This window comes from Chrysemys picta, chromosome 1, assembly GCF_011386835.1.
Source record: "Chrysemys picta bellii isolate R12L10 chromosome 1, ASM1138683v2, whole genome shotgun sequence".
Lineage (NCBI taxonomy): Eukaryota > Metazoa > Chordata > Testudines > Emydidae > Chrysemys > Chrysemys picta.
This window is the reverse complement of record NC_088791.1, coordinates 149,042,347-149,066,655: the sequence shown is the minus strand read 5'-3', so window position 1 is coordinate 149,066,655 and position 24,309 is coordinate 149,042,347. Positions and strand designations below refer to the sequence as shown.

Sequence of the window (24,309 nt, the reverse complement as noted above, 5' to 3'; positions counted from 1 at the left end):
CAGGTCCGGAAGAACTACTACGAAATGGAGAAGGGGGGAGAGAATAATATGCATTCACTGATCCCGCCAACCCGCATGTAGGGTACTTTTCTCACCCCCCGCACAGAACGATGCAGTGACTTGCTCAAGGTCACGTAGCTGTGCTACGTGTGGTACCCACAAAGAGCTACTGAACGCTCAGTAGTGGCATGGAGTCTTTTGTACTGTCCTCCAAACACAACAGTGAATCGATGTCAGCGCCAGGATTAAAAATCATGCACCGTTTGGCCATGTGTTCGTTCTGCCCGACCCATCCACCCACAGCGCACGGAGAAGGGAGGCCCTTGGATTATTACTAAATATGTATCTTGTGGTCACATCCTGGCTGGGCCCCATCATGCTTGGTACTGTACAGACACATCCTGGTGAGAAATTTGCTGGCCTCCTTTTTTGACTACATTGCATGAGTAACTGAACGAGCAGATTGGGAAGGGGGCATGGAGCAGGATGGGAGGCAGCAACAGCAGCAGCGACTAATGACTAGAGCATGTGACTGGGACACAGGACTTCTAAGTTCTGTTCCCTTCTCTCTCCCTGACTCTGCATGACTATGGGCAAATCCCTTCCTCTTTCTATGCCTCAGCTTCCCCATTTATAACATGAGGATAATGATAGTGACCCACCTTGTAAAGTGCTTTGAGCCTTGTAGGAAAGCAGTTATGGTCTGTAAGCACAAATAATGAACACTCTTATTTTTATTGCTGAGAAAGTTAGAGCGATTGTGAGGACTGTAGAGGGAGCTCAGAAATCCTAAAGCTGATTCTACTTTGGTCTTATAAAAAAAATAAGGAACAAAGGAAACATTATGATTTTGTTTTGTTTATTTGGCAGTTATATCCAACTCCCTCCCCACAAAAAATACAAACCCAAGTAAAATAAGTGCACTAATGAAACCTACAGAATACTGATACATTTCACACACATACACAAGGGAAATATAGAGAGAAGGGGTTAATTTGTGTTGGCTTTTGTAAAAAATGCCTTTCCTGCCCCTTGCAGACTCTACAGCGACTATCCCAGAGAACTGTTTTTGGAGCTCAGCATTTTCCTGACTCACTGGCCAGATCACACCCTAGGAGTTAGAGATAGAAAAGCCTGTTGCGTAATATGGTCTTCTACCACTCAGCCTGGGTAGGGCTGTTTCTTATATAACATACTGGGGCCACAGCCTTCGACTTGAGAGATGTTCATGCATCATTTGGGTACAATAGCCCTTGAAACTAGCGATGTTTTCAACACGTTACATCTTAAATGATATTTTTCTTCTTAGGGGAAAAGAAAGGAAACGAAAAGGTTCTGTAGGAAGCAGCCCTGTCTCTACAGAGGGCAATTAACTATGCCTCAGTTGTCCTGCTTTGATCTGTGTGGCAGTGAAATCTTACATGCCCAGACTTTGCCTCACCAAGGGTCACTCTTGTGGCTTGTCAAGGGGCACCACATATTTTGCATAAACCAGAGCAGATTATGGCTACTGTTTCATTAGGGTCATGCTGTTGAGACTACAGATCACAGCATGCAATGTTCTACGTTGACCTGAGCAGCCTAACTGCATTGCATGCTGGGACCTGTAGTCTCCACAGCCTACACACCTACAGTACATTGGAGGATTATCACAGGCCATGTTGCATAAAACTCTGAAAACTGCATAATGCCTTTATCCAGTTTGACGTCCCCCCCCACTGCACATACTTGGCTCCTCAGCTGACCCTTCCTACTTTGGGATCTTACTGGTTGGAAAATAAGCTGTTCTTCCCACTGATGAAAATGTTTGCTTTTTAAGGCATATTGTTGCATTTTCCCTAAGGCACTTTAATGGGGCAAGTGGTCTCAGCTGGGGAAGGTGGCAGGAAAGGAGATGGGAAGTATGAGCTACTTTCATTATTTCAGACTAAGGCAAAGAATTAATACAGTGTGCAAGTGACTCCAGACCCAATGTGCTCCATACATCCATTTGTAGAGTAGGTGGGAAGAATAGGGGGCATGTCCATCGGGCACTCCCATCTCACCAACCAATTCCTCTGATACCACTAATGAGGGAGAGGGAACAAAAATCATTTCACTCTGAATTCCCCGAGTAGCATTGTTTTCCTCCTCAAACTGGGTCCCCCTGAGTTCTAGGGACTAATTCACCTCTCACCTACTCCAGTGTAAACCTGGTGTAATGCCATTGACATTGCTCCTGATTTACACCAACATGAGCGCAGAATCAGCTCACTGGCGTATTACTCCAAAGCCTCGAAGCACTGTGGGCACATTCTGATCTCCCACTGGTGTAAATCTGGAGTAACTGCACTGAAGTCAATGGAGATACCTTAGAGTTACACAGGTGTAACTGAGATCAGAGTCTGGCCCTGTCTCTCTGAAGTCCACAGTATGAAGAGACAGTGGCAACATCAAGACCAAGACAACAGTACAAGAGACTAGCTGATAACTGTACCAGAGTCCAAGCTTTCTTTTTTCCCTACACTAACTCGCTCTTCCCCTTCTCTGCCTGGAAAGCGCTTTGAATAAAGGGAAGGCTACAGCTCAGCCTTGCTAACCTTGCCTCAAGCAGAACTAACTCTAACTGAGGCCAATGGGAGGTTTGCTTGAGTAATCATTAGGGAGTGCAGGACATGAGGTGATCGTTCAGCTTATTCAAAGGGAGAAGACTGAAGCCAGAATCATCTTGACTCAGCCTAAGCATAACGACTGGGAATGTGCATCAAGGCATGACTGGAACAGGGAAATGGGCGTGTATGTGTGTGTATATGAAGTAAAGTTGAATATAACAGGAGAACCCATTGGGCTTGAGGGGATGGGGTAGCTGACAAAAGACCATTCCCTCAAAGGGTATCACAGTTGTAACTAGGCCCAGTGCTCAGAGAAAAAAAAAAGTGCCCAAAAGAAAATGATCCTGAAAGAGAAGCTACAACGGTCAGATATGGACTGATCTGAACACACAGGCTTGGCAGGCTGCCACAGGGGACGGGCGCAGGTCCCTGATCTTAACCCAATTCAGGTGGAACCTCAGAATACAGGCCAAAGACAATCTGGCTGATTTACCCTCAAATTGGACAGAGGGAGAGAGATGATCACTCACATCGCAGGCTGCAGCTGACAGATATACTGTATTAAAAGGGCTAGCTAGATAGCAGACTAAATATTGGCCAGTCCCTCTGTCCCTGGTTTAGTGTAGCCTGCACTTCCTTCCAGGCATTCAAGTGATTTAGGGAGACCTCGTGCAGTAAAACCTGGCAGCACAGGATGGGATAGTCTGCAAACTAGAGAGCCAGAGAAAGAACCACAGGGTCTGTCTGTGTCCAGTAGCCCCAATAAAGAATCCCCTTTATATTTACTATACTGAATCCTGTCTCTCTCCTCTGTGAGGGACACTGCAGCACTAAGCTGAGAAGTGCCCTGAAGCTTTGGGCTCAGAAGCTGTTGTGCTGATTGTACGTGCTGGATCCAAGCAAATGCAAACCGTGCACAGGAATTGCAGCACTTTCAATAGCAAAATATCTAAAGCTACTGCCTAAAAATACAAAAGCTCAGTTGCTACCCTAGAAAATAAAGTTGTAAAACAAAAAGGATGCGAGTGTGATAAGAGAAAATATTGTAATGTAGCACCTTTGTGAGGGGACTGGAGAGATAGGGGGCTAGGAAGATGTCAAAGGGAATAGTGTGACTTTGGAGCCCACCAGGCATTGTAGGAGTTGCTAGGGATTGGCTGGCTGCAGGCAGGGAGGAGCAAGCTGGGCATCTCACTAGGAACTCCAGGAGTCAAGTAAAGTCAATTAACCCAAGGGGAGATGCCTGAGGTGAGGCCCATGGAAGCTGGAGGGGGAAGGACAGTGCCAGGTGGACAGGGAGGATGGGGAAAGGACAGAAGGAGGTTGGGGGAAGGCAGAAAGGCACAGGGAAGACAAGAAGATGGTGACCCGAGGCCACATCCCTGGCTGATTGTGCCCCACAGGATGTATGCTCAGCCACAGAACGTTCCCTTACAGAATGTTCCTGCTGCCAAGGCGGGTGCATGCTAAACCCTAGAAATTGGAAGATTCCCAGGAGGTTAACCTCCCCCCCGCCCCACCCCCCAGCACTTACCTCCCCCTTCCCCAGGTTTTCCTTTTGGCACAGAATTCCCTGCTCATTGCCTTAATGGACCCTTGCCCTGGACTGCAGAGAAGATGTCCTCTGTGAGGGGTATCCTGGAGGCTGCTGTAATTCCCTCCTGTTCTCACTAGTCTCCAGCAGTGACTCCCCCAACCAGGTGGACTGTGCTCCCCTCCTCTGCTTCCTTTTTTAATAACAAAACAAAAGCCTCATTGCTAAACAACGTAAATATCTGTGACTGGGCGACTGTAGCAAACACTTGTGCATATTGAGCTCGGCGCTGAAGGACAGGGCAGCGGATCTGGCCTGTCCCCTGGACTCCTCCAGTGAGGAGGTCCCTTACATCTCTTTGGTGCTCATTCGCTTGGTCTTCTCAGCCGTCTCCTGCAGAGAGAGAGCATTAGATTGAGGCCCTGCGGTTCCACATTAGTGCTGGTGAGAGGTGCCAGCAGACTGAAGGCTTCTGTTTCTCCATAGGACAGTACAACACAGGCAGCAGCAGGCCCGGCATTCCACCCTCACCCCTCAAACTACCTCCATCGAATGTGCCTCACCCCTGCTGTGGAGAGATCATCCCAAAGGGAGATAGGGAGTTCCCCCTCCCACAAGCCAGTGCACTCCCCTTCTTTGCCAGGAAATATCTGAGATGCAGAGAAAGGAGGTCTCTAGCAAGGAGAAATTTCCACACAGATTCTGGACAAAGAGATTCCATCCTAACCTGATGCTTTTGCAGTTCTTGAACGTATCTGGCCAGCTCCTCCTCAGTCAGCTCCTCTTCAGGTTGCTGCCCCCCTACAGGCACCTTCTGGTTCTTCCCTGCAAACACAAGTGAAGTTTAGAGCCATCTCAGGTATTAGGACAGCTCTTAGACGGTGATACGGAGGTGGGAGGCCAGGAGAGAGCCAGGGTGGGTTCAGCCTGTGTCATGCCACAACAGATCTCAGGCTCACTGGGGCTTGCTTTGCCTGGAGAAATGAGAGCTGGTGAGTTCTGGCCCCTCCTTCTTTGCTGTCAGGAAAGAGGGAGGAGTCTGTCTCAGCCTGGGGTACATGAGGCGTGCATCCATGCAACTCCCCCAAGAGTAAAAGATAAATACATCAGAAATGAACTAGGTTCTGCCCTCCCTGCTTATTATTGAAAAAGAAAGCCAGTGGTTTGTTGTGACACCTTCACTGGCTAAACAAATCTTGGGCAGATAGAAATACGCACGACGCACTCCATTTAATTGGCACATCTGCTTATTTAGGACCTCTCTCAGGGAACATACTGAAGCCCAAGGATATTTAATTCCACTTAATGGAGATGCCTTTTGCTCATTTATTGATATTCAGATCTGCCTGACTCTCATGCCACTTTGGTCTGCTTACCCCTCTGACGGCAGCCTTTGGTCCCGCCATAGCTATGACACAGGCAGAAAGGGCGAGAATTGTTAGCCCATTGCATGCTACTTGTTTTCTCCCTCCACTTCAACGACCCATGCTAGATGTCCATGCAGGGTGTCTTGCAGCCACCTCTGATGCTAGCACTGGGCAGGCAGCAGGTACAGTCTCTCTCCCAGCCACCCAACCCCGTGGGCCTGCCTAATAGCATAATGGGATCCACAACTCCCTAGGCAACAGCATCAGGATTAAAACAGCATGTTCTCTGAATCAGGAATTCCTGTTACTAGGGGCAAAAGGAAACTGTTCACTGGGGTGAATCAATTCAGAGGCCTCTACTGTGTATCACCAAATGAATTTTTGAAGTAATTCTGTTAACACTTGTCACTGTTTTACTATCTCCACATCTGTTCACGGTGCTGGCGTCTCTCTCAGTGGGAGCTACCATGCTACCGACACTCTTAAGAGGTAATGTGTTAAGAAACAGAGGTGCTGTTTCCATGCAATGGCCCTTCATAAGAAGCAGGGAGGCCAGAAGAATGCAGAGCAGCGCTGTGAGGGTGGGCCAGCTGTTTATCAAGAGAATAAAGCATTTCCCAAAGTCTTACACAGGGGTACCAATTGGCTTCCAAATACGCAATGAACTGTGTGAGATGAGTTGATCCTCCTGATGTAAGGCGCCCAATTAAGAAACCCACTAGGGCTTCCCCATCTGTAGCACTGCTGTCAGAGCTTGAAACTGATGTGAGGAGACACCCCCAAGGGACAAGAGATGGATGATCGGTCAAGTTTCATTATAAAGAATACTTCCCTTCATACAAATAATAATTATTTTTCCTTCTTTAAGAGCTTTTATTTGAAGGCTCTCAAGGCACTTCTCTAACAGTCATGAATTAAGTCTCCTAACCTCTCTCTGGAGTAGGACAGGATCATAATCCCTATTTTACAGAAGCTGGGGACACTGAGGCACATAGAGCGAAGTGACTTGCTCAAGGTCTTACAGTGATTGCGAGGAAGAGCTGGGAATAGAAGTCACAGGCCCAGAAACCCAGTGCCTTGCAAAAACCAGAAGACAAAACGTCCTCTGTAACTTCCTACTTGCCCCAGCTCTTTGCAGGTTGTACCTACCTTCACAGGTCATGGCAGTGCACACCCAGTTCCCACAGGCACAGACACAGCGGTTGCACTCCACTTGGGTCTCAGCTCCATCCTCATATGTTTCATCTTCAAGGGCACATTCTAGAAGAAGCAAGAACAAGGGGAATTGGCTTTGATGTACAGGGCAGATACAGGCAATTGGATTCTGGGAGTTCTTTGTTTCCTCAAGTCTCCCCAAAGCACTTGTGAGTTAATACAGCAGGGTCCGCCACAGCCTCTATTCGTCACTCCCACCCACCCTGGGACTTGAAGCCCCATCTTCTGTCGCAGAGCACCATGGACAGCATTTTCAGGGAGTGCTTGTGGGATGTCTGACTTTCCACTGGAAGGGGCACAAGGGAGTTCAGTTTACTGTTCCACCAGCAGTATCACCATGGCCTGCACTGTATCATCACCACTGAGACTAAGCCTTTGTGTAGGACATGAACCCAGACCCTCCTGGCCTACTGGGGAGCACACTCCCCAGTGAGACAATTAAATCAGCTGCTAAATGATGTTTAACCCTTAGAATGCTGAGCCGTTTCCACGTAAGTTGCAAATCTAAATTGGGTTCAGAAGGCTGATGAGCTACAGGAAGATGGTCAGGGAGGGTATCTGGTAATTGAAAGGCAGAGCAAGGCAAGGCTTTTCTCTGGACTGACACCTGCCCAGTGCCCGGCTGCCTCAATCGTTCAGACACGCACCCTCCTCACATGACTCATCTCCCCACTGCTGAACCCCTTACTTGATCACCCAAACATACATTCCCCATTGACCTGCCTTTCTGAAACTCACGTCCCATACACCCTAATATAAGGGGAGGCTGCAGGGCAGGACTGAGGTGCATTGGCAGAGCTGTGTGGGGAGACCAGCACTGGAATAGCAGGGCAGGAGTGAGGTGTATTGGATGAGCTTTAGGGTGCCTGCCTCCTGTGTCTGGCTCTAAGCCCTTCTATTCTCTCCCCCCTTTCTGGAGCCCCCGTCTGTCCCCGGTGCAGGGGAGAAGATCATACTTTTCTCTGGTGGGTTGAAGGACGGGTTGAGGCACTTGAGGAACTCATTGAAGCTGAGTTTCCAGTCGGCATTCTCATCAGACAGCTCAATGAGGGCGTCCACACAGAGTCCTCTGAAAGGAAACAGATACAATGGGCCTGGGGCTCAGGGTGCTGCCTCTGCTATGGCCCCTGCTCTTCCTGGTGCAGGGATCTGGATAAGTAAGCGTAGGGCAGTAAGCGCTAGAGCTCGGGGCCAGGCCAGCAAAGTGACTGTTGTAACAGAATCTACCACATACAGCACAGGAGAAACGGGTCCGATTGCTGCTTTGCTGGGGAGTTATTCTGAACAAGTTAGTAGCAGAAGCAAATCTCCAGCTCAGCCTTATCAATGCTATTTTATTGTTAGTTTTACTGCAGAACGGAGGCATCACTGTGAACTTCTGCCTTCCCCCCGCCCCCCAGGTAGAGATGGGCCCGGAATGGACTTTTCATTTAGCTGGCAAGTCTGAAAAATCAAAAACAGTGTTTCCTTTTGAGTCAAACCAAAAACACATTTTTTTCTCAATTTTTAGTGAATCGAAAAGTTGAAAAAATTTCAGGTCAGGTTAAATGCTTAATCCTGATGTGATTTTTGTTTTATTTCAGGCATTTTGGAAAGCAAGGAGGACTGGATTTGCAAGATACTGAGGTTGAAGCCAGTAGGAGAACACTTTAATCTCCCTGGACATTCAATAACAGATTTAAAAGTAGCCACCCTGCAACAAAAAAACTTCAAAAACAGACTTCAAAGAGAAACTGCAGAGGTACAATTCATTTGCAAACTTAACACCATTAATTTGGGCTTGAATAGGGACTGGGAGTGGCTGGCTCACTACAAAAGTAATTTTCCCTCTCTTGGTATTGACACCTCCTCATCAATTATTGAGAGTGGACCACATCTACCCTTACTGAATTGGCCTTGTCAACACTGGTTCTCCACTTGTAAGGTAACTCCCTTCTCTTCATGTGCCAGTATATCTATGCCTGTATCTGTAATTTTCACTCCATGCATCTGAAGAAGTGGGTTTTTTACCCACGAAAGCTTATGCTCAAATAAATCTGTTAGTCTTTAAGGTGCCACCCGATTCCTCATTGTTTTTGTGGATACAGACTAACACGGCTATCCCTCTGATACTTGAGGTTGGTGTGAATTCTCTTGCCATTTTGAGTCTCACTTCCCAATGGTTGTTTGACTAATGATTGGCAGCTAGCTCTCCCTTCACGTCTGCTGCCCCTCCCGCTTGCCTCCCTGCCCCAGGTTACCTGAGAAGCTTGTTGGTCTCTTGGTCCACATAGGTGGTGATGTTAATAGCAGTTTCATTCTGTTCCACAAACTTCAGGAACTCATTGGAGTCCAGGCGAGAATCCCCACCATCAAAGCTCTGTAGGGGTGAGAAGATGGACACGAGAGGGCTGAGGCACTGTCCTGTTCCCACTCCTTTCCGTTTTCCACACACACTTGCAAATGGAGCTGGGTGAATGACCGATTCTTTAGCTCAGTGGCAATGCCAATAAATTGGAAAAACAAAGTTTGGTGTGTGCTGAACTGAATCGGAAATGGTTTGGAATTTCCGGTGAATTGACAAAGCCCTTTCAGGTCTGCTCTACAGCCAGGATTCCCACATCCCAAGTAAGTGCCCTTCTCACTGGGCTAAAGGTTATGGGGGGGGGGAGGAGGGATGGAAAGGGAGAGAAGAAAAGAAGGGGGAAGTGCCAGCAGCTGCAGCACCATCTCTTCCTCTTCCTCTGGCCATTTTGTCAATGGCTGAAACTATTTGGGTCAAATTTCTGAATAGTTTTGGTCATCCCAAACTGCAATTTTCATCAAATAAACTAGAGGTCCAAAAATTTTCACCCAGCTCTATTTGCGAATACTTTAGTGCTGTGTAGCATTTTGCATCTTCAAACCCCAACTCTTTTGTGGGGCAGATATCATTCCCCCCATTCTTCAGGAAACCGAGGCTTATAGATAGGAAGTGACTTATCTATACCACCCAGAGAGTTGGTGTTAGAGCTGGGATGAGAATGCAGGAGTCCTGATTCCCACTTCTCTGCACTGGCCACTAGTTCGCACTGATTCTTTCACCTCTGGCTGCTTGTTTTATGGCCGCAGCATGATCACATCATTTCCTCCCTTTGTTCCAGGTGGCCCTTAGCTTCCATACATTTTCTGGCATGAAATGGGCCAATTATGTTTTAGAGGTGCTGGGTTGGTGCAAACTTTCAGACAGGTGTAAAACCAGAGTCTTGACTGTCATGTGCTAATGGCAAAGAATCACAGGAAGTCAATTTCTGCTAACTCTGAACAAGAGACTTCATTAGAATAAGGAAACGAGTATTATCCCTCAAGCTGCTCTGTCTCTCTCTGCTTCACTGCAGAGCCTCTGCCTAGAACCATCCTCAGCCCCCGTATGCCTGTCTTCCAGCTATAGATTTAAAGAAAAAGAACAGATCTTTTCACAGTAGCCACATTTGGCCATGAAGGTCTCATGTCTCTCAAGAGCGGAGTGTTTAGCCACAGTGTCCTAGCTAAATTCCAAGGAGAGTAATTACACTCTACCTTCATAAATTCCTTCTGCAGTTTCACATAGATGCAGGATTCCTTTTCACTTCCTATCCTAAACTGGTGCGTAGTGTTGCAGTGCACTTTTCAGTAGCTGCTGTGTCCCTTTCTAACTTAGGCAGTTTCAACTTAGGTGGGAGAAAAGAATCCTGTTTATTGAATGCTATAAAAGGTGCTGGAGAAATTTTGCTGTGTGGCTGGGTCAAGACACTTCCACTCCTTGTGTCTTAGTTCCCTCTGGTGTCCTGAGGCTCCATTCATCAGTTCCTGTAGGTTGCTTTGAGACCATGGATGAAAAGTGGTAGGGCAGGGAAAATTATTATCCTCTCTGCAGCCAGTGCATAACTGTCCTGCTAATGTGTCTCTAGCTCCATGGGCTCTGAACACCACATGTCCCACAACATTGTTTACAAGGAGGGCCACAGTTTCCACAGAATCAGGTTCAGTGAAGTCTGCTTTGTCCAGCACTCTGCTGCCCTGAGTCCCTGTATGCGATCAAGAGGCCTAATAGCACTTGACATAAATCCCTTTGAAGGTCTCGGCTTTGGTGGCTCATGTCCCATACTTGAGTCACATTAATGCATCTCACAAGACAGAGTCTCATAAGGGAAATGGCTTAGCCCCCTAACTGCTGACCACTATTCAAAGAGAAGAGGAAACTAGTTTCCTCCTATAGTCCCTGCTACCGAATTGAACAAAAATGGGTTGCAGTATCCACAGTGGATGAATAGGTGATGCTGCAGGTCAGGATTAAGGTGCATTGGCCAAGCTGTTTGGAGAACCCAATACTGGGAGAGCGGGGGGCGGGGAGGAAGAACAACTGCAGAGCAGCAGTGAGGGGCATTGGCAAAGCTGTGTGGGGAGCCCAGGACTGGAATAGCCTGGGGGAGGAGGGGCTGCAGGGTAGGAGTGAGGGGCATTGGCCAATACTGGGTGAGGTTCTCATGGCTACAGTAGAATTCCTACAGGTCAGGGTTGAGATGCATTTGTCAAGCTATGGAGGAATATTTGCACAATCTCCGCCACCATTCATTATGCCTGACTCATATCAGCCTTGTTAGTCCCCAGTTCTCACACGGACTGAATTTCATCCCAAAATACTGTAAAGTCCCTGGGGAATGGACATTACCTGGTGGATGCCATTAAATGCCCAGGATAAACTGGAGGGGAGGGGTGTTAGCTTTTGCTTTCGTGCTGAGTAAGGCTATGGCTTTGTCACAGGAGTATTCCCCAGCCTGAGGCTGGAATCAGCGGACAAAGGAAAGGGAAAACAGTGAGATGCTCAATCTAGCCAGTAGGAGCTGGTTTGCCTGTGCGCTGCAGACACGGTTTTCATTAGGCTCATAGCAGGGGGAGTGCTCCTCAGAGTGCTGACATCAGCGGAGTGAGCACATGGCTGGCTCTGGATAATACATCACAGCCTGTGAGGAAGGAGCTGGGGACAGTGTGTCTGTGTGGGGGAGGGATTGCGTAGCTCTACTCTGCAGGTCACCCCATCATTTGGGGCAATGGCAGGTGCCCATGGGCGAGCCTGGGGCAGTAAATCACTAGAGGGTTCCCATAAAAGGCACCAGTGTTAATGGCTATAAAAGCCAAGAGCTTGGGGGGAGGGTGGGGAGGGAGGCAAAGAGGCTGACTTCTCGGGTCCCACCAGGGGTCCCATTGCCATGGCAAATTTCAGAGCTAATTCCTGTCAGGCGCCATTAATCTCTCATTGTCAACACCTCCTTATTTAAACCACCTGGTCCCCAACTCCCCACAGGCTCTGGGCCACGTCAGGATGGGGAGGGAGAGATGTGCTGAGGGTGGCAGAAGCAAGCAGGGAGTGTGTAATCTGCCAGTTACACAAGGAAAGGAGAGGGGGAAAGGGGAATTTACTGACTGCAAGGAAGGCGCTGAATGAAAAGGCTGGGAAGCATGAGAGGTTATTCTCTCTCTTCACGGCTGGGGATTTGAGCCGAGTCTCTGCTGCATCAGGGGCTTTATCCTTTGAGATTGGGCTCCCAAGGAAAAGCCCCCACATGCCTCCCACCTCAATCTGAATTGGGGCAAAGGGCTAGGACCACCCCCAACCTCCCCTCCATCCCCAGCCTCTTCCTTGTGCATCCTTCCCTGTGCCTCCCTTCTGGGTTTCTTGTCTCTGAAGGCTCAGCACTTACATCTTCTTCTCCTTTTTCCTCAGTTTTCCCTCTGCAGTTCCCCAGCCCCACCTACCCCAAGAGATCTGTCCCCTTCTTCCCCCCCACTCAGGTCTGTCATCCGCCCCTCCTCTGAATCTCCAGGGCACGTCTGCCAGCTGGAGCCAGGAGCCCTCCTCAGGTGGGAGGAGGCACCAGCTTCTTGCTGCCTCTCAGCTGCTCTGGCTCCTGTGGGGCTGCCCATAAATTACGTAACACATTTTTTGGTGATTTTCAAGACCCACCCACCCCTTGTAACACTTTGTAACATTGACACAAACACGCAACATTCAGGACCCACCCGCCCCCTAATGCATTACATAGTTTGAAAGACGCTCCTGTACCTCAACTGAGGGATAAGAGGCACAGGCGGGGGGAGGGGGGCAGCAGCCTGTGTGGTGGGGGAGGGAGGTGCTGCTGCAGGCAGCACCGCACCGGTACTTGGTCACTTTTTATATTACATAAGAACCGCCCTAGACGCTCTGGCCCTAATCACACTGCAGGGGCTTCACTTACTATAGCCACCGGGCATGTCACTGCAGAGTGACAGCAGCTCTGCATAAAAGTGTAGGGCAGGAAACAAGAGCTCATCTCTAGGGCCGCCCCAGCCCTCTTTACCTTGAAATACTTGTCCAGGACTTCGCTGTAGTTGCTGCCCTTTGAGAACCAGCCATCTGGGATGATCTCGGCCTCGAGCCATTGGATAATGCGGCGCCGGAGCTCGTCCCTGTCAGACTGGTAGCAGACAACTGCTCAGGAAGAAGGGAAAGAAAGGGTGAGCGAAGAACAATTGAGAGTACATAAAGAAACAATTGAAAAACCAACACCAGGTTACAAGTGACAGAGTTTCCCTTTATCACAGAAGGGGTGTGAACTGGAGATCAGCAATCTCCAAACCCAGCTGGAGGTGCTGAGTAGTGAACAATGTTTGGGATGAGGGTGACACCCAGTGGAAAGGCAGGAGAATGGTAACGACTTAATCCTCTCAATCCCCTTTGCTTTGGTGACTTCCTCTCCCTCTTGTCATGCGGCATGTGGAAGATGTCAAAGAATCCAGAGCCGAGTCCTCTCTGGTCACACACAATGTTATCCTCCAATGGGTTGAAAGAACGCCCAGCCTAAGGAAGGATGGAGGCTGACCATCCTGGCTGTCATGGGGAGAGCAAACATATTTAGCACTGGCAAAAGGCCCCAGATTGGCAGCCATGGAGAGAATAAAGATCTCCATCCACAGTATAGGGATAGCCTGGGCTGGGCAAACTTCCCCTACTACTCCCTCTGCCAGTGTCCTTCAGCACTGAACTTGTGGGGCCTATCTCTCAGGGGGAGGGGATTTCAGTCTCCAGGCTGCTCCACTATGTCTGTCATGGCTACGACACCATTGCATACAAAAAGGAAGAGAGTTAGTGCTCATCAGACATGGAACTGGGTTTGTTTGCTAAGCCACTACTCTCCCATGGTGGCTGCAGTTGTATGTGCCAGAAACTAATCTTTTATTTAAAAACCCCAAAAACTTAGGGCCAGGCCCTCAACTTGTGTAAATTGTCACATCTTCATTGAAGTCAAAGGTGCTATGACAGTTTGCCCCAGCTGAGGATCTGGCCCTAAGGATCTAGTCCTTATGGCTGAAAAGAAAACCTCTAATAACCAGACAGACAGGGAGACAGTAGCTGGGGGTTCTGTAAGGTCAGCTATGAACTCCTTGGTCATTATGATATGATTGTCACGCCCTGAGAAGGTCCTTTGCTTTAGGTTTGTATTCAGGAATTGATTTGTCTTATAAGGATTATTAATTATTATTATTTATTATTTGTATTATGACAGCTCCTAAAGGCCTTCACTGAAAGCAAGACCCTATTGTATTAAGCACTGTATATACACATAGTAAAAGACAAAAACAACAAGGAGTCTGGTGGCACCTTAAAGACTAACAGATTTATTTGGGCATAAGCTTTCGTGGGTAAAAACCTCACTTCTTCAGATGCAACAGTGAGGTTTTTACCCACGAAAGCTTATGCCCAAATAAATCTGTTAGTCTTTAAGGTGCCACCAGACTCCTTGTTGTTTTTGTAGATACAGACTCACACGGCTACCCCCTGATAGTAAAAGACAGTCCATGTTTTGAAAAGCTTACAGTATAGACAGACAAAACAAAGAGTGGGAGGGGAAATGGGTGCAGGGAGGTTAAGAGACTTCCCTAAAGTCACACAGCAGGTTGGTGGAAGAGAACCCAGGTCTCCTGACTCTCAGTGCAGTCCCCTATTCACAAAACAGTGCTGCCCTCTTTTAGTGGCACAATAATCTAGCCATCCTTGAAGCATACTCTGGAAAGTGTCTGCATAAAAATGGGACATGGGACTACATGTTTTACTGTGTATATGACTCCACATCAAGTGTGCTCAGGGAACAGGATGGCTGCTTTATCTATCAGCACTACCAACTCAGCCTGGTTCCTGAGAGTCAAGCTGGGTTCTTTTCATCTTGTGCATCATCACCAGTAACTCTGACCATCAAAGTGCAGTTGAGCAGTCTGCCTCTGTACCCCTCACACTAAAGATTCTGCAATGGGAACTTGGTTAACAATTCTGCTGATGCTAACAATTCTGCACAAGCCTCAATAGAATCCAACTCTCTTTCCAAGGCTGTATGAGCTCTGTTTGCAGTGTTGTTGTAGCCATGCTGGTCTCAGGATATTAGAGTGACAAATTGGGTGAGCAACAGAGGGTCCTGTGGCACCTTTAAGACTAACAGAAGTATTGGAGCATAAGCTTTCGTGGGTGAATGCCCACTTCATCAGATGCAAGAGACGCAAGACGCCTTGCGTCTGATGAAGTGGGCATTCACCCACGAAAGCTTATGCTCCAATACTTCTGTTAGTCTTAAAGGTGCCACAGGACCCTCTGTTGCTTTTTACGGATTCAGACTAACATGGCTACTCCTCTGATAAATTGGGTGAGGTAATAGCTGTTAATGGACCAACTGCTGTTGGTGAGAGAGACAAGCTTTCAAGCTTACACAGAGCTCTTCCTTACTCAGGCCTGGTCTACACTACAGTTAGGTTGACATAAGGCAGCTGCCATCAATGTAACTCTCCCACTACAGCGACTTAATAACTATACCTCCTCCAGAAACATAATGCTTAGGTCGATGTAGTTAGGTCAACGCAGTGTCAGTGTAGATACTGTGTTGCTTACATCGACTGTTCCTACCTTTCAGAAGCCATCCCACAATGCCCCACGCTGACAGTTAAATCGGTGCATGCGCTCCTAGTGAGGCCGCGCACCGCTGACACAAGGAGCGTAGTGTGGACGTGTAAAACCAATTCAATTACTGCAGTGGCTGTATGTCGACATAATTTAGGTTGACTTAATTTTGTAGTGTAGACTTGCCCTCAGATCTGGGAAATGTACTCAGAGTCATAGTTAAATACAAGGTGAAATAGATTGTTTAGCACAGTGGTTCTCAAACTGTGAGTTGGGACCCCAAAGTGGGTCGCAACCCCATTTTAATGGGTCGCCAGGGCTGGCATTAGACTTGCTGGGGCCCAGGGCCAAAGCCCAAGCCCTACCACCCAGGGCCAAAGCGTGAGCCCCACTGCCTGTGTCTGAAGCCCTTTGGCTTTGGCCCCCTCCTCCCTTGGAGAGGCGGGGCTTGGGTGGGCTCAGACTTTGGTCCCCCCTCCTGGGGTCGTGTAATAATTTTTGTTATCTGAAGGGGGTTGCGGTGTATTGAAGTTTGAGAACCCCAACTTTAGCGTAAGTAGTTAACACATATTTCAAAGGACCATTCAAGGTGAAGTGGCCAGTTAACACCTCTCTAGTCATAGGGGGGAAAGGAGGGAAAAAAAAGCCTGGGGGTGATGGTAAACCCTCACCACTAGCTTTTTTGAAATGTGTGTTAACTACTTATGCTAAACAATTTGTTCCACCTTGTATTTAGTTGTGACACTGTGGGTATGTCTACACAGCAAAGAAAAACCCACAGCTGGCCCATGCTAGTCGACTCAGGCTCGGGCTAAGGGACTGTTTCACTGCTGTGTGGATTTCTGAGCTTGGGCTGGAGTCCAGACTCTAGGACCAAGTGGGGTGGGAGGGTCCCAGAGTTCTGGCTACAGCCGCAGCCCAGAAGTCTACACTACAATGAAAGAGCCCCGCAGCCCGAGTCCTGCGAGCCTGAGTCGGCTGGCATGTGCCAGCCACGGGTCTTTCTTTGCTATGTAGACATACCCCGTGAGTACCTTTCTCAGACCTGAAGGAGAGCTGTGTGTAAGCTCAAAAGCTTGTCTCTCTCACCAGCAGAAGTTATCCCATTAAAAGGTATTTCCTCACCAACACAGAGCTCTGCATGTCTAACAGGAGTAGAAAGCAGTCAGATCATATTTCAGTCAGTAGATTCAGCAGCTTGGACTCTGCTACACACGGGCAGCCCATCTGTGGAGTAAGGAGGGACCAGTTTTACATAGTTATTTTTTTAACCTATCTTCAATCTGAAAATAAACAACAATCTATTACTGTTATTAGCAATTATGTAAGTGCATCTATCCTCAAAGTGCTTTACCACCATTAGTATTATTATCACCCCCATTTTACAAACAGAGAAGCTGAGGCACAAGAAAGTGAAGTGTCTTGATCAAGGCCATATAGGGAATCAGTATTAGAGCTAGGAATAGAAGTGAAAACTCCTGGTTCCCAGTCCTATGCTCAGCCCACTACATTGTACCTCTCAATCTCCCTGTCCCTTAGCCAGGCACAGGCTCTGTAATATGAAAGTCTGCGGGTAAATTCTGTCCCCATTCTGGGAACAGACATGTTTTTCTATTCATTCCACCTTAGAGCTGTGCAGTTCCCTGTCAAACTGCCCATTCTTCCACCATGCACATACGCTGGGAGGAATTCAGAGCTCTCAGGTGTGGCGGGGGAGGAGATGGTTTCTTACCTGGGCTTGCGGCTGGATTCTCAGACTTCCTCTCTGTTAGTGGAAACATGGGAAAGGACGTTAATGAGCAGGGAAAAAATGGTTTCACTATCACATTTACATTCTGATACTGTGTATCAGAGTGACATGAGACTCTCCCTCGCGCGGAACAAATGGCAGTGAGAGGGGAGGGATTCAGCTCTGTGAGTTTGCGGCCTCTGAAGACCCGTTACCTCCTAGCAACAGGGCACCTTTGGTGATGGTGGGGCTTATCTCAGCAGGAAGGATATCAGGCAGTTCTGGACTGCGCTCCCTAGCACATTCCCTCATATTCCTCTTTGGAGCTGCTCCTTTAACAGACCAGCGTTACCATAGAGAGTGTGCGTCCTTTGAAAGGTCAGGACCCCTCTTGTCCCTATTTGGTGGAAGTGATGTCATGGGCACAGATTTCTTGTAGCTCAGGGGCACCCAGAGAGTTCTGCTTGAGCAAGGATTGAGGAAGGGCTTTTGGAACTGGCCAATTCTCCCGAACCTTTAGTGGACCTGAACCTTCCTCGACAGGTGGATGGAAAGGGTATGTTGATTGTATTGGTTGTTGGAAGGAAGAGGCAGCTGGAAGCCATATTATGGGTGCCCCTTAATCTCATCTGTGATCTGTGTGAGGGAACAGAAGGCACAAGGTTGTTTTCTCCTCCGTTGCACCTCCTCCCAGGGTGGTCTTGTTTGAGTGACAGTAGGTCCAAAGCTCTCAGGGCTGGCTTTACCTTTACAGTGGCCATCATAGTCCACCTGGATCTTGGAGCCAGTAAGGCAGGCATCACGATGCAACTCGCAGTGGTTCAGGTACGTCTTGCCATTGCTGCCACACACAGGCCTCTTATGAGGTTTGCATTGCTGAAAAAGAGCCAGAAAGAGAAGAGCTTTGCCCAACGCCTCTGGTCCCAGGATGGCTGGAGGGAGGCAGTGTGTAAGCCCCATTCTCAGCCCAGCTCGTGGGCACTGTGCACATCTTCCTCAGTGCAAGTAGGGACTGAGAGATACTAACCACCCAGAACCTGAAAGATCTTGTGCAGGAGCTGAGTGGTCTGTAAAATGGGGACCCCACATCCACAAACATTTGTTTCCCCAGCACTACCACCATACAGGTGACTTAATGAAAGAAGATTTACTAGTGATTAATTTCTGTGTTCTTCAGTATCTATGCTATGTTTGTCTCTGCTTCTGGGTGTGTGTGTGCAAACCTGTGTGTCTCTGAGTGTCTCTGTGTGTGTGTGTGTGTGTGTGTAAGTCTTTCTTTGGGTGGATCTGTCTGCATGGGCTGCAGACACCATCTCAAGGTTTCTGCTGCGGAACTGAAGGCAGGCTCGCAGCTGAGAACCAATTTGGCATTGCCAATGTTTGGGCTGGGGGTTTCCTTTTTGTGTTTCTCTTAGCCTGGGTAAAGGTAATCAACCCAGTCAGTTTGCTTACAGCTCCTTTCACTTTCCAGTTCCCAGGGCAGCAGCATCCAGGTTGCAAATGCTGAGGGGGTGGGGACCGGCGGGGTTCTTTAAAAACCAGTGTTCCATTGGTGTAAGAATGTATGGCTTTTTGTAATGGGAAGAGAACAGCAAAATGGGCAGGTTCCATGTCTCTAAAACTGTCCCTTCTTTCAAGGCCCATCTCAGTATACCTGTAGAGATTTTTTTATTTAAAAAAAAGTGTTTAGTGCTGGTTTCTCTAACTCACTCAGACTGGCTATGCTGACAGCAGGCTTGCTGAGAGCATGTGCCCCTCCCTCCACCAGTCCAACTGTGTGCTGACACCCTGCCACACCCTCCCCACATGAGGAGTGCTCCAGCCAGCTCTCCCCTGCATAGTTTGACACTCTGGGCTGCGGGGTAAGTGGCGAGGGTATAGGCAGCTCAGCCACACTGGCACTACCTGGCGTGGGTCAGCATCTGTGCTGCAATGCACCAGAGGAGAGCACCAGGTTGTGGCGGGGCACTGGGGGCTCATGAGGGGAGAAAAAGGAGCCAGTTCTGGGCGTGCGGGAGGAGAGTATCAGAGTGGATGACAGAGGCAGACAGAGTGTGTGTGACTGGGGAGGAGGAATTGGCAGGGGAGAGCTGAGAAGAAAAGGGGCTGTAGACTCAAGGGCCCCTCTTGGTTTGGGACTACTTAAGAGCAACTCCCATTGAAGCTATATTGGCTAGTGCTTGAGCCCTAGTGTATTTTATCTGGATCCCTTAGACCTCAAGAAGTCCCCTCTCCCCATCTCCTCTCTACCTCCAGTCATCTGGAAGCTGCTCTATGCCCTACCTCGATGCAGAGGCAGGTGGGCTCCCCCTTCTCCGTCACTGCGCACTCCCGCCCGGCTCCACAGAAAACGTTGGCACAGATTTTGGATTTGCTCTTTGGCTCTTCCTGCAGGATACAAAGTGAGAGACAGAGACAGAGGCAGTGTTACTGAAAACAGCCCCACCTTCAGCTCACAGTGGGTCATAGCTTTTTGCAAAGTTCATGCACATTTTAGACTGAACCAAATTGCCCAGACTGGCATCTCATAGGTGGGCAAATGAGAAGGAAATGACCAATCTATCTGTGCAGCTCAGCCAGCCAATGACTGAGAGCTTGTGAGAATCTGACACCACTCCAGAGGGTGGAAATTCCAAGAAGGAAGGATCTGCTCAGAGTGATGCAAGGGGATATAACGAGGAATGGGGTGAATCTGAGCAGAAGATCTAGTCTGATTGCCAGGAATCTATTCCTGGTAGTGAGACTTATTAGGCTGTGAAATCATCTCCCAAGGGAAGGGGTGGAAGCTTTCTTGTATGGGAGCCTTAAAAGTAAGTTGGACAGCACCCTGGAGAGAATACACTCTAGAGTTCAATCCTGAACAGAAACAGAGAACTCACCATAGATAAGACCAATGGCCTAGTGGTCCCAGTGTCTCTCTGCAATACTACACCAGCACATGTAGCCCAGTATCCTGCCTCCATTAGTAGTTCAGTATCAGATGCATCACAGGAAGAAATTCCATAAATGGATAACTATGCAATAACTTTCCCATGGGGGACATTTCTTCTTAGGCCCAGACGGGTAGTAGTTGTCCTATGACCTGAAGCATGAGGTTTATTTGCCTCATACATTTTTATCTTATCCAATGTCACTGCAAATATTCTTGTTATTATTACAAGTGTCCAATCCTTTTCTGAATACTATTAAGCTCTTGGACTCAATGACAACTAGAGGCAATGGTTGCCACTGGTTCGTGATGCACTCTATAAAAGTGTATTTGCTTTTATCAGTTTTTAGTTTGCTCCCTTTTAATTTCATTGAGTGACCCCTTGTCCTTGTGCTATGAGAGAGGAAGATGGTTCCTTGGTTAGGGCTCTAGCTTGGAACTTGGGTGTCTCAGGTTCAGCTCCCTGTTCTACCACAGATTTCCTGAATGACCTCGGGCAAGTCACTGAATTTCTCTGTGCATCAGTTCCCCATTTGTAAAATGGGATCATAGATGCCAAGGCCAGAAGGGACCATTGTGATCACTAGTCTGACATCCTGTAGAACACAGGCCATAGAAATTCCCCAAAATAATTCCTACAGCAGATGTTTTAGAAAAACATCCAATCTTGATTTTAAAATGGTCAGTGATGGAGAATCCACCACGACACTTGGTAAGTTGTTCCAATGGTTAATTACTATCACTGTTAAAAATCTATGCCTTATTTCCAGTCTAAATTCATCTAGCTTCAGCTTCCAGGCACTGGATCATGGTATACCTTTGTCTGCTAGATTGAAGAGCCCATTATTAAATATTTGTTCCCTGTGTAGATACCTATAGACTGAGATCAAGTCACCCGTTAACGTTCCCTTTGTTAAGCTGAATAGACTGAGTGCTTTGAGTCTGTCACTATAAGTAAGGATACGATTGTGTCACAGAGATCTCAGATTCTGTGTCTTTAATGGACCTCCTCCTGCAGCAGCAGGCCTTGAGCAGCGGCAGGACTGGCGCAGCAACCAGCAGTCAGCCCCCAATGCAGAAGCAGCAGCCAGTGGCGTAGCCAGGTGGAGGGAAGAGGGGGAGCAGAAAAAAAAAAAAGGCGCCACCCGCTGCGGCGCTTTTACTGACGGGGCAGTGCTCCGGGTCTTCGGCGGCGGGACCTTCACTCGCTCTGCAGGTCTTCGGTGGCATTTCAGCGATGAAGCTTCAGTGACGCCAAAGACACTCAAAGCGAGTGAAGGTCTTGCCGCCGAAGTGCCGACAAAGACCCGGAGCGCTGCCCCGTCAGTAAAAGCGCCGCAGTGGGTGGTGCCTAGTTCACACCGACGCCGCAGCAAGGAGCGGAACATCAGGCCCGGCTGGGCCGCATGTGAAAGGAAGGGGGTGGCTGGAGCTCCCGGGGCGCTGGGACCCCGCATGCCGGGGGAGGGCCCGGGGGGGACGGGGACATGTGGGGAGGGGGTGCTCCCGGGTGAGTAAAATTAAAAAGGCGCCACTTGTGCTCGGTCGGGGAGCTCTACTCTACTGGCAGCAGCTGGGCTGGAGCAGTGGCTGGCAGTCAGCCCTCGGTGGGGCTCCCCTGTTAGTCCTCCCCGCCCCTTCCGGGCATTTTTAGTAAAAGTCACAGAGAGGTCACAGGCTTCCATGAATTTTCCATGAAATTTTGCCCATGACCTGTCCATGACTTTTACTAAAAATACCTGTAACAAAATCTTAACCTTAACTATAAGGCAGGTTTTCTAACCCTTTACTCATTTTTGTGGCTCTTCTCTGAACTCTCTCCAATTTTTCTTGAATTGTGGGCACCAGAACAGTACATAGTATTCTAGTGTCAAACACAGAGGTAAAATAATCTTTCTACTCCTACTCGAGATTCCCCTGTTTATGCATCCCAGGATTGCATTAGCTTTTTTGTCCACAATGGGAGCTCATGTTCAGATGACTATCCCCTACATCCCCAAATCTTTTTCAGAGTCTCTAATTCCCAGGACAGAGTTCACCATCCTGTCAGTACGGTTTACGTTCTTTGTTCCTAGATGGATACATTTACCCGAATTTAAATGAATATTGTTTGCTTGGATCCAGTTTACCAAGTGATCCACTTCACTCTGAATCAGTGACTGGCCCTCTTCATTATTTATCACACCCTTAAGTTTTGTGTCATCTGCAAACTTTATCAGTGGTAATTTTATGTTTTCTTCCAGCTCATTGATAACAATGCTAAATAGCATAAGGCCAAGAACTGATCCCTGTGGAACACCACTGGAAACAGACCTGCTCGATGACGATTCCCCATTCACAGTTACATTTAGAGTACTATCAGTTAGCCAGTTTTTAATCCATTCAATGTGTGCCATATTAATTTTATATCATTCTAGGTTTTTAATAGTCCAGCCTGACTTCAAAGAGGTTTTGTGAGGGTAAATACATTAAAGGTTATGAGTAAGGCTACGATTATGTCACGGAAGTTGCAGAAGTCACGGAATCCGTGACTGCCAGCGACCTCTGTGACATTGGGGGCCCCCACAGCTGACCAGCCACCCTGTAGTGTGAAAAACTGCCATCTGACTGAATGTGCTACTTAGGGTGTACTGAGCATGCTCACACGAACTGAAAATGCTCAGTAACATCTGCTGAAGCCAGCAGCGGGGGACCCCTGCAGCAGCCCAGCCTCCGCGGGCAACCCCCGCAACTGACCGGCCTCCAGCAGGGACCCATGAGCTCCCCAGCTGCTACCACTGCCAGGGCCCACCCCTGCAGTTGCTCACCCGCCAAGAGCAGCCGGTCTCCGTCCGCGCAGGCAGAGGATCCCGGAGCTGCTCAGCAGCTGCTGGAAGGAGCCCCCTACAGCTCCCCAACTGGTGGAGGTTGGGAACCTGACCCCCCCCCGCCCTGCTCCACAGGGCAATGGAGACTCTGCAGCTCCCTGCTGCTGCAGGCAGGGGAGGGGCAGGTGCTGGACCCTCCTCCCTCCCCATTTTGTCAGGGATGGTTTTAGTAAAAGTCAGGGACAGGTCACAGCTTCCGTGATGTTTTGTTTCTTGCCCGTGACCTGTCCCTGACCTTTACTAAAAATATCCATGACAAATCGTAGCCTTAGTTATCAGGCACTGTGATGGGATCCAGGGGCACCAGGATTGTATGATTTTTGGCGGTGCCCAGAATGGGTCCAAGCAGAGCCGTCGCCTCCATAGGATGGACCGGGCAACTGCACCAGGCCCTGTGCTTCAGGAGGACGTGGGGTCCAGGGTGGCCTGGGGGACTAGCGGGGGGCCTGGTGCCAGCAGCAGTGAGTGACCTGGCCCTAGCCCGCCCTGCCTCTTCCCAACTTACAAATGTAGATGTTTTTTTTAATTACATAACTGCACTCAAAAACAAAACAATGTAAAACTTTACAGCCTACAAGTCCACTCAGTTCTACTTCTTGTTCAGCCAATTGCTCAGACAAACAAGTTTGTTTACATTTACGGGAGATAATACTGCCCGCTTCTTGTTTACAATGTCACCTGAAAGTGAGAACAGGCTTTCGCATGGCACTGTTGTAGCCAGCGTCGCAAGATATTTACATTCCAGATGCGCTAAAGAGTCATATGTCCCTTGATGCTTCAAACATCATTCCAGGGGACATGCGTCCATGCTGATGACGTTCGTTAAAAATATACTGCGTTAATTAAATTTGTGACTGAACTCCTTGGGGGAGAACTGTATGTCTCCTGCTCTGTTTTACCCACATTCTGCCATATATTTCATGTGATAGCAGTTTCGGATGATGACCCAGCACATGTTGTTCATTTTAAGAACACTTTCTCTGCAGATTTGACAAAATGCAAAAAAAAAAAAAAAAAAAAAAAAAATTCTGAAGACAGCTATAGCACTCGACCCAAGGTTTAAGAATCTGAAGTGCCTTCCAAAATCTGAGAGGGACGAGGTGTGGAGAAAGCTTTCAGAACTCTTAAAAGAGCAACACAGAGGCCTTGGCTACACT

At 48.4% G+C, this 24,309-nt stretch overlaps 1 protein-coding gene across 1 annotated transcript in view; it reads right to left on the bottom strand.

The window, feature by feature from the left end:
- Window positions 1–842: 842 nt before the first annotated feature.
- The window catches only part of FSTL1 (follistatin like 1), a 73,966-nt gene continuing 50,499 nt past the window's right edge, over window positions 843–24,309 (bottom strand). The window contains exons 3-11 of the mRNA XM_005292690.5: window positions 19,640–19,744; window positions 18,103–18,232; window positions 17,360–17,392; window positions 13,043–13,173; window positions 8,948–9,066; window positions 7,664–7,776; window positions 6,642–6,752; window positions 4,853–4,950; window positions 843–4,518 (exon numbers count right to left, since the gene is read on the bottom strand). Of these exons, the coding sequence (XP_005292747.1) occupies window positions 4,474–4,518; window positions 4,853–4,950; window positions 6,642–6,752; window positions 7,664–7,776; window positions 8,948–9,066; window positions 13,043–13,173; window positions 17,360–17,392; window positions 18,103–18,232; window positions 19,640–19,744 (885 nt within the window). The 3' untranslated portion in view covers window positions 843–4,473. The remainder of the gene's footprint in view (window positions 4,519–4,852; window positions 4,951–6,641; window positions 6,753–7,663; window positions 7,777–8,947; window positions 9,067–13,042; window positions 13,174–17,359; window positions 17,393–18,102; window positions 18,233–19,639; window positions 19,745–24,309) is intronic.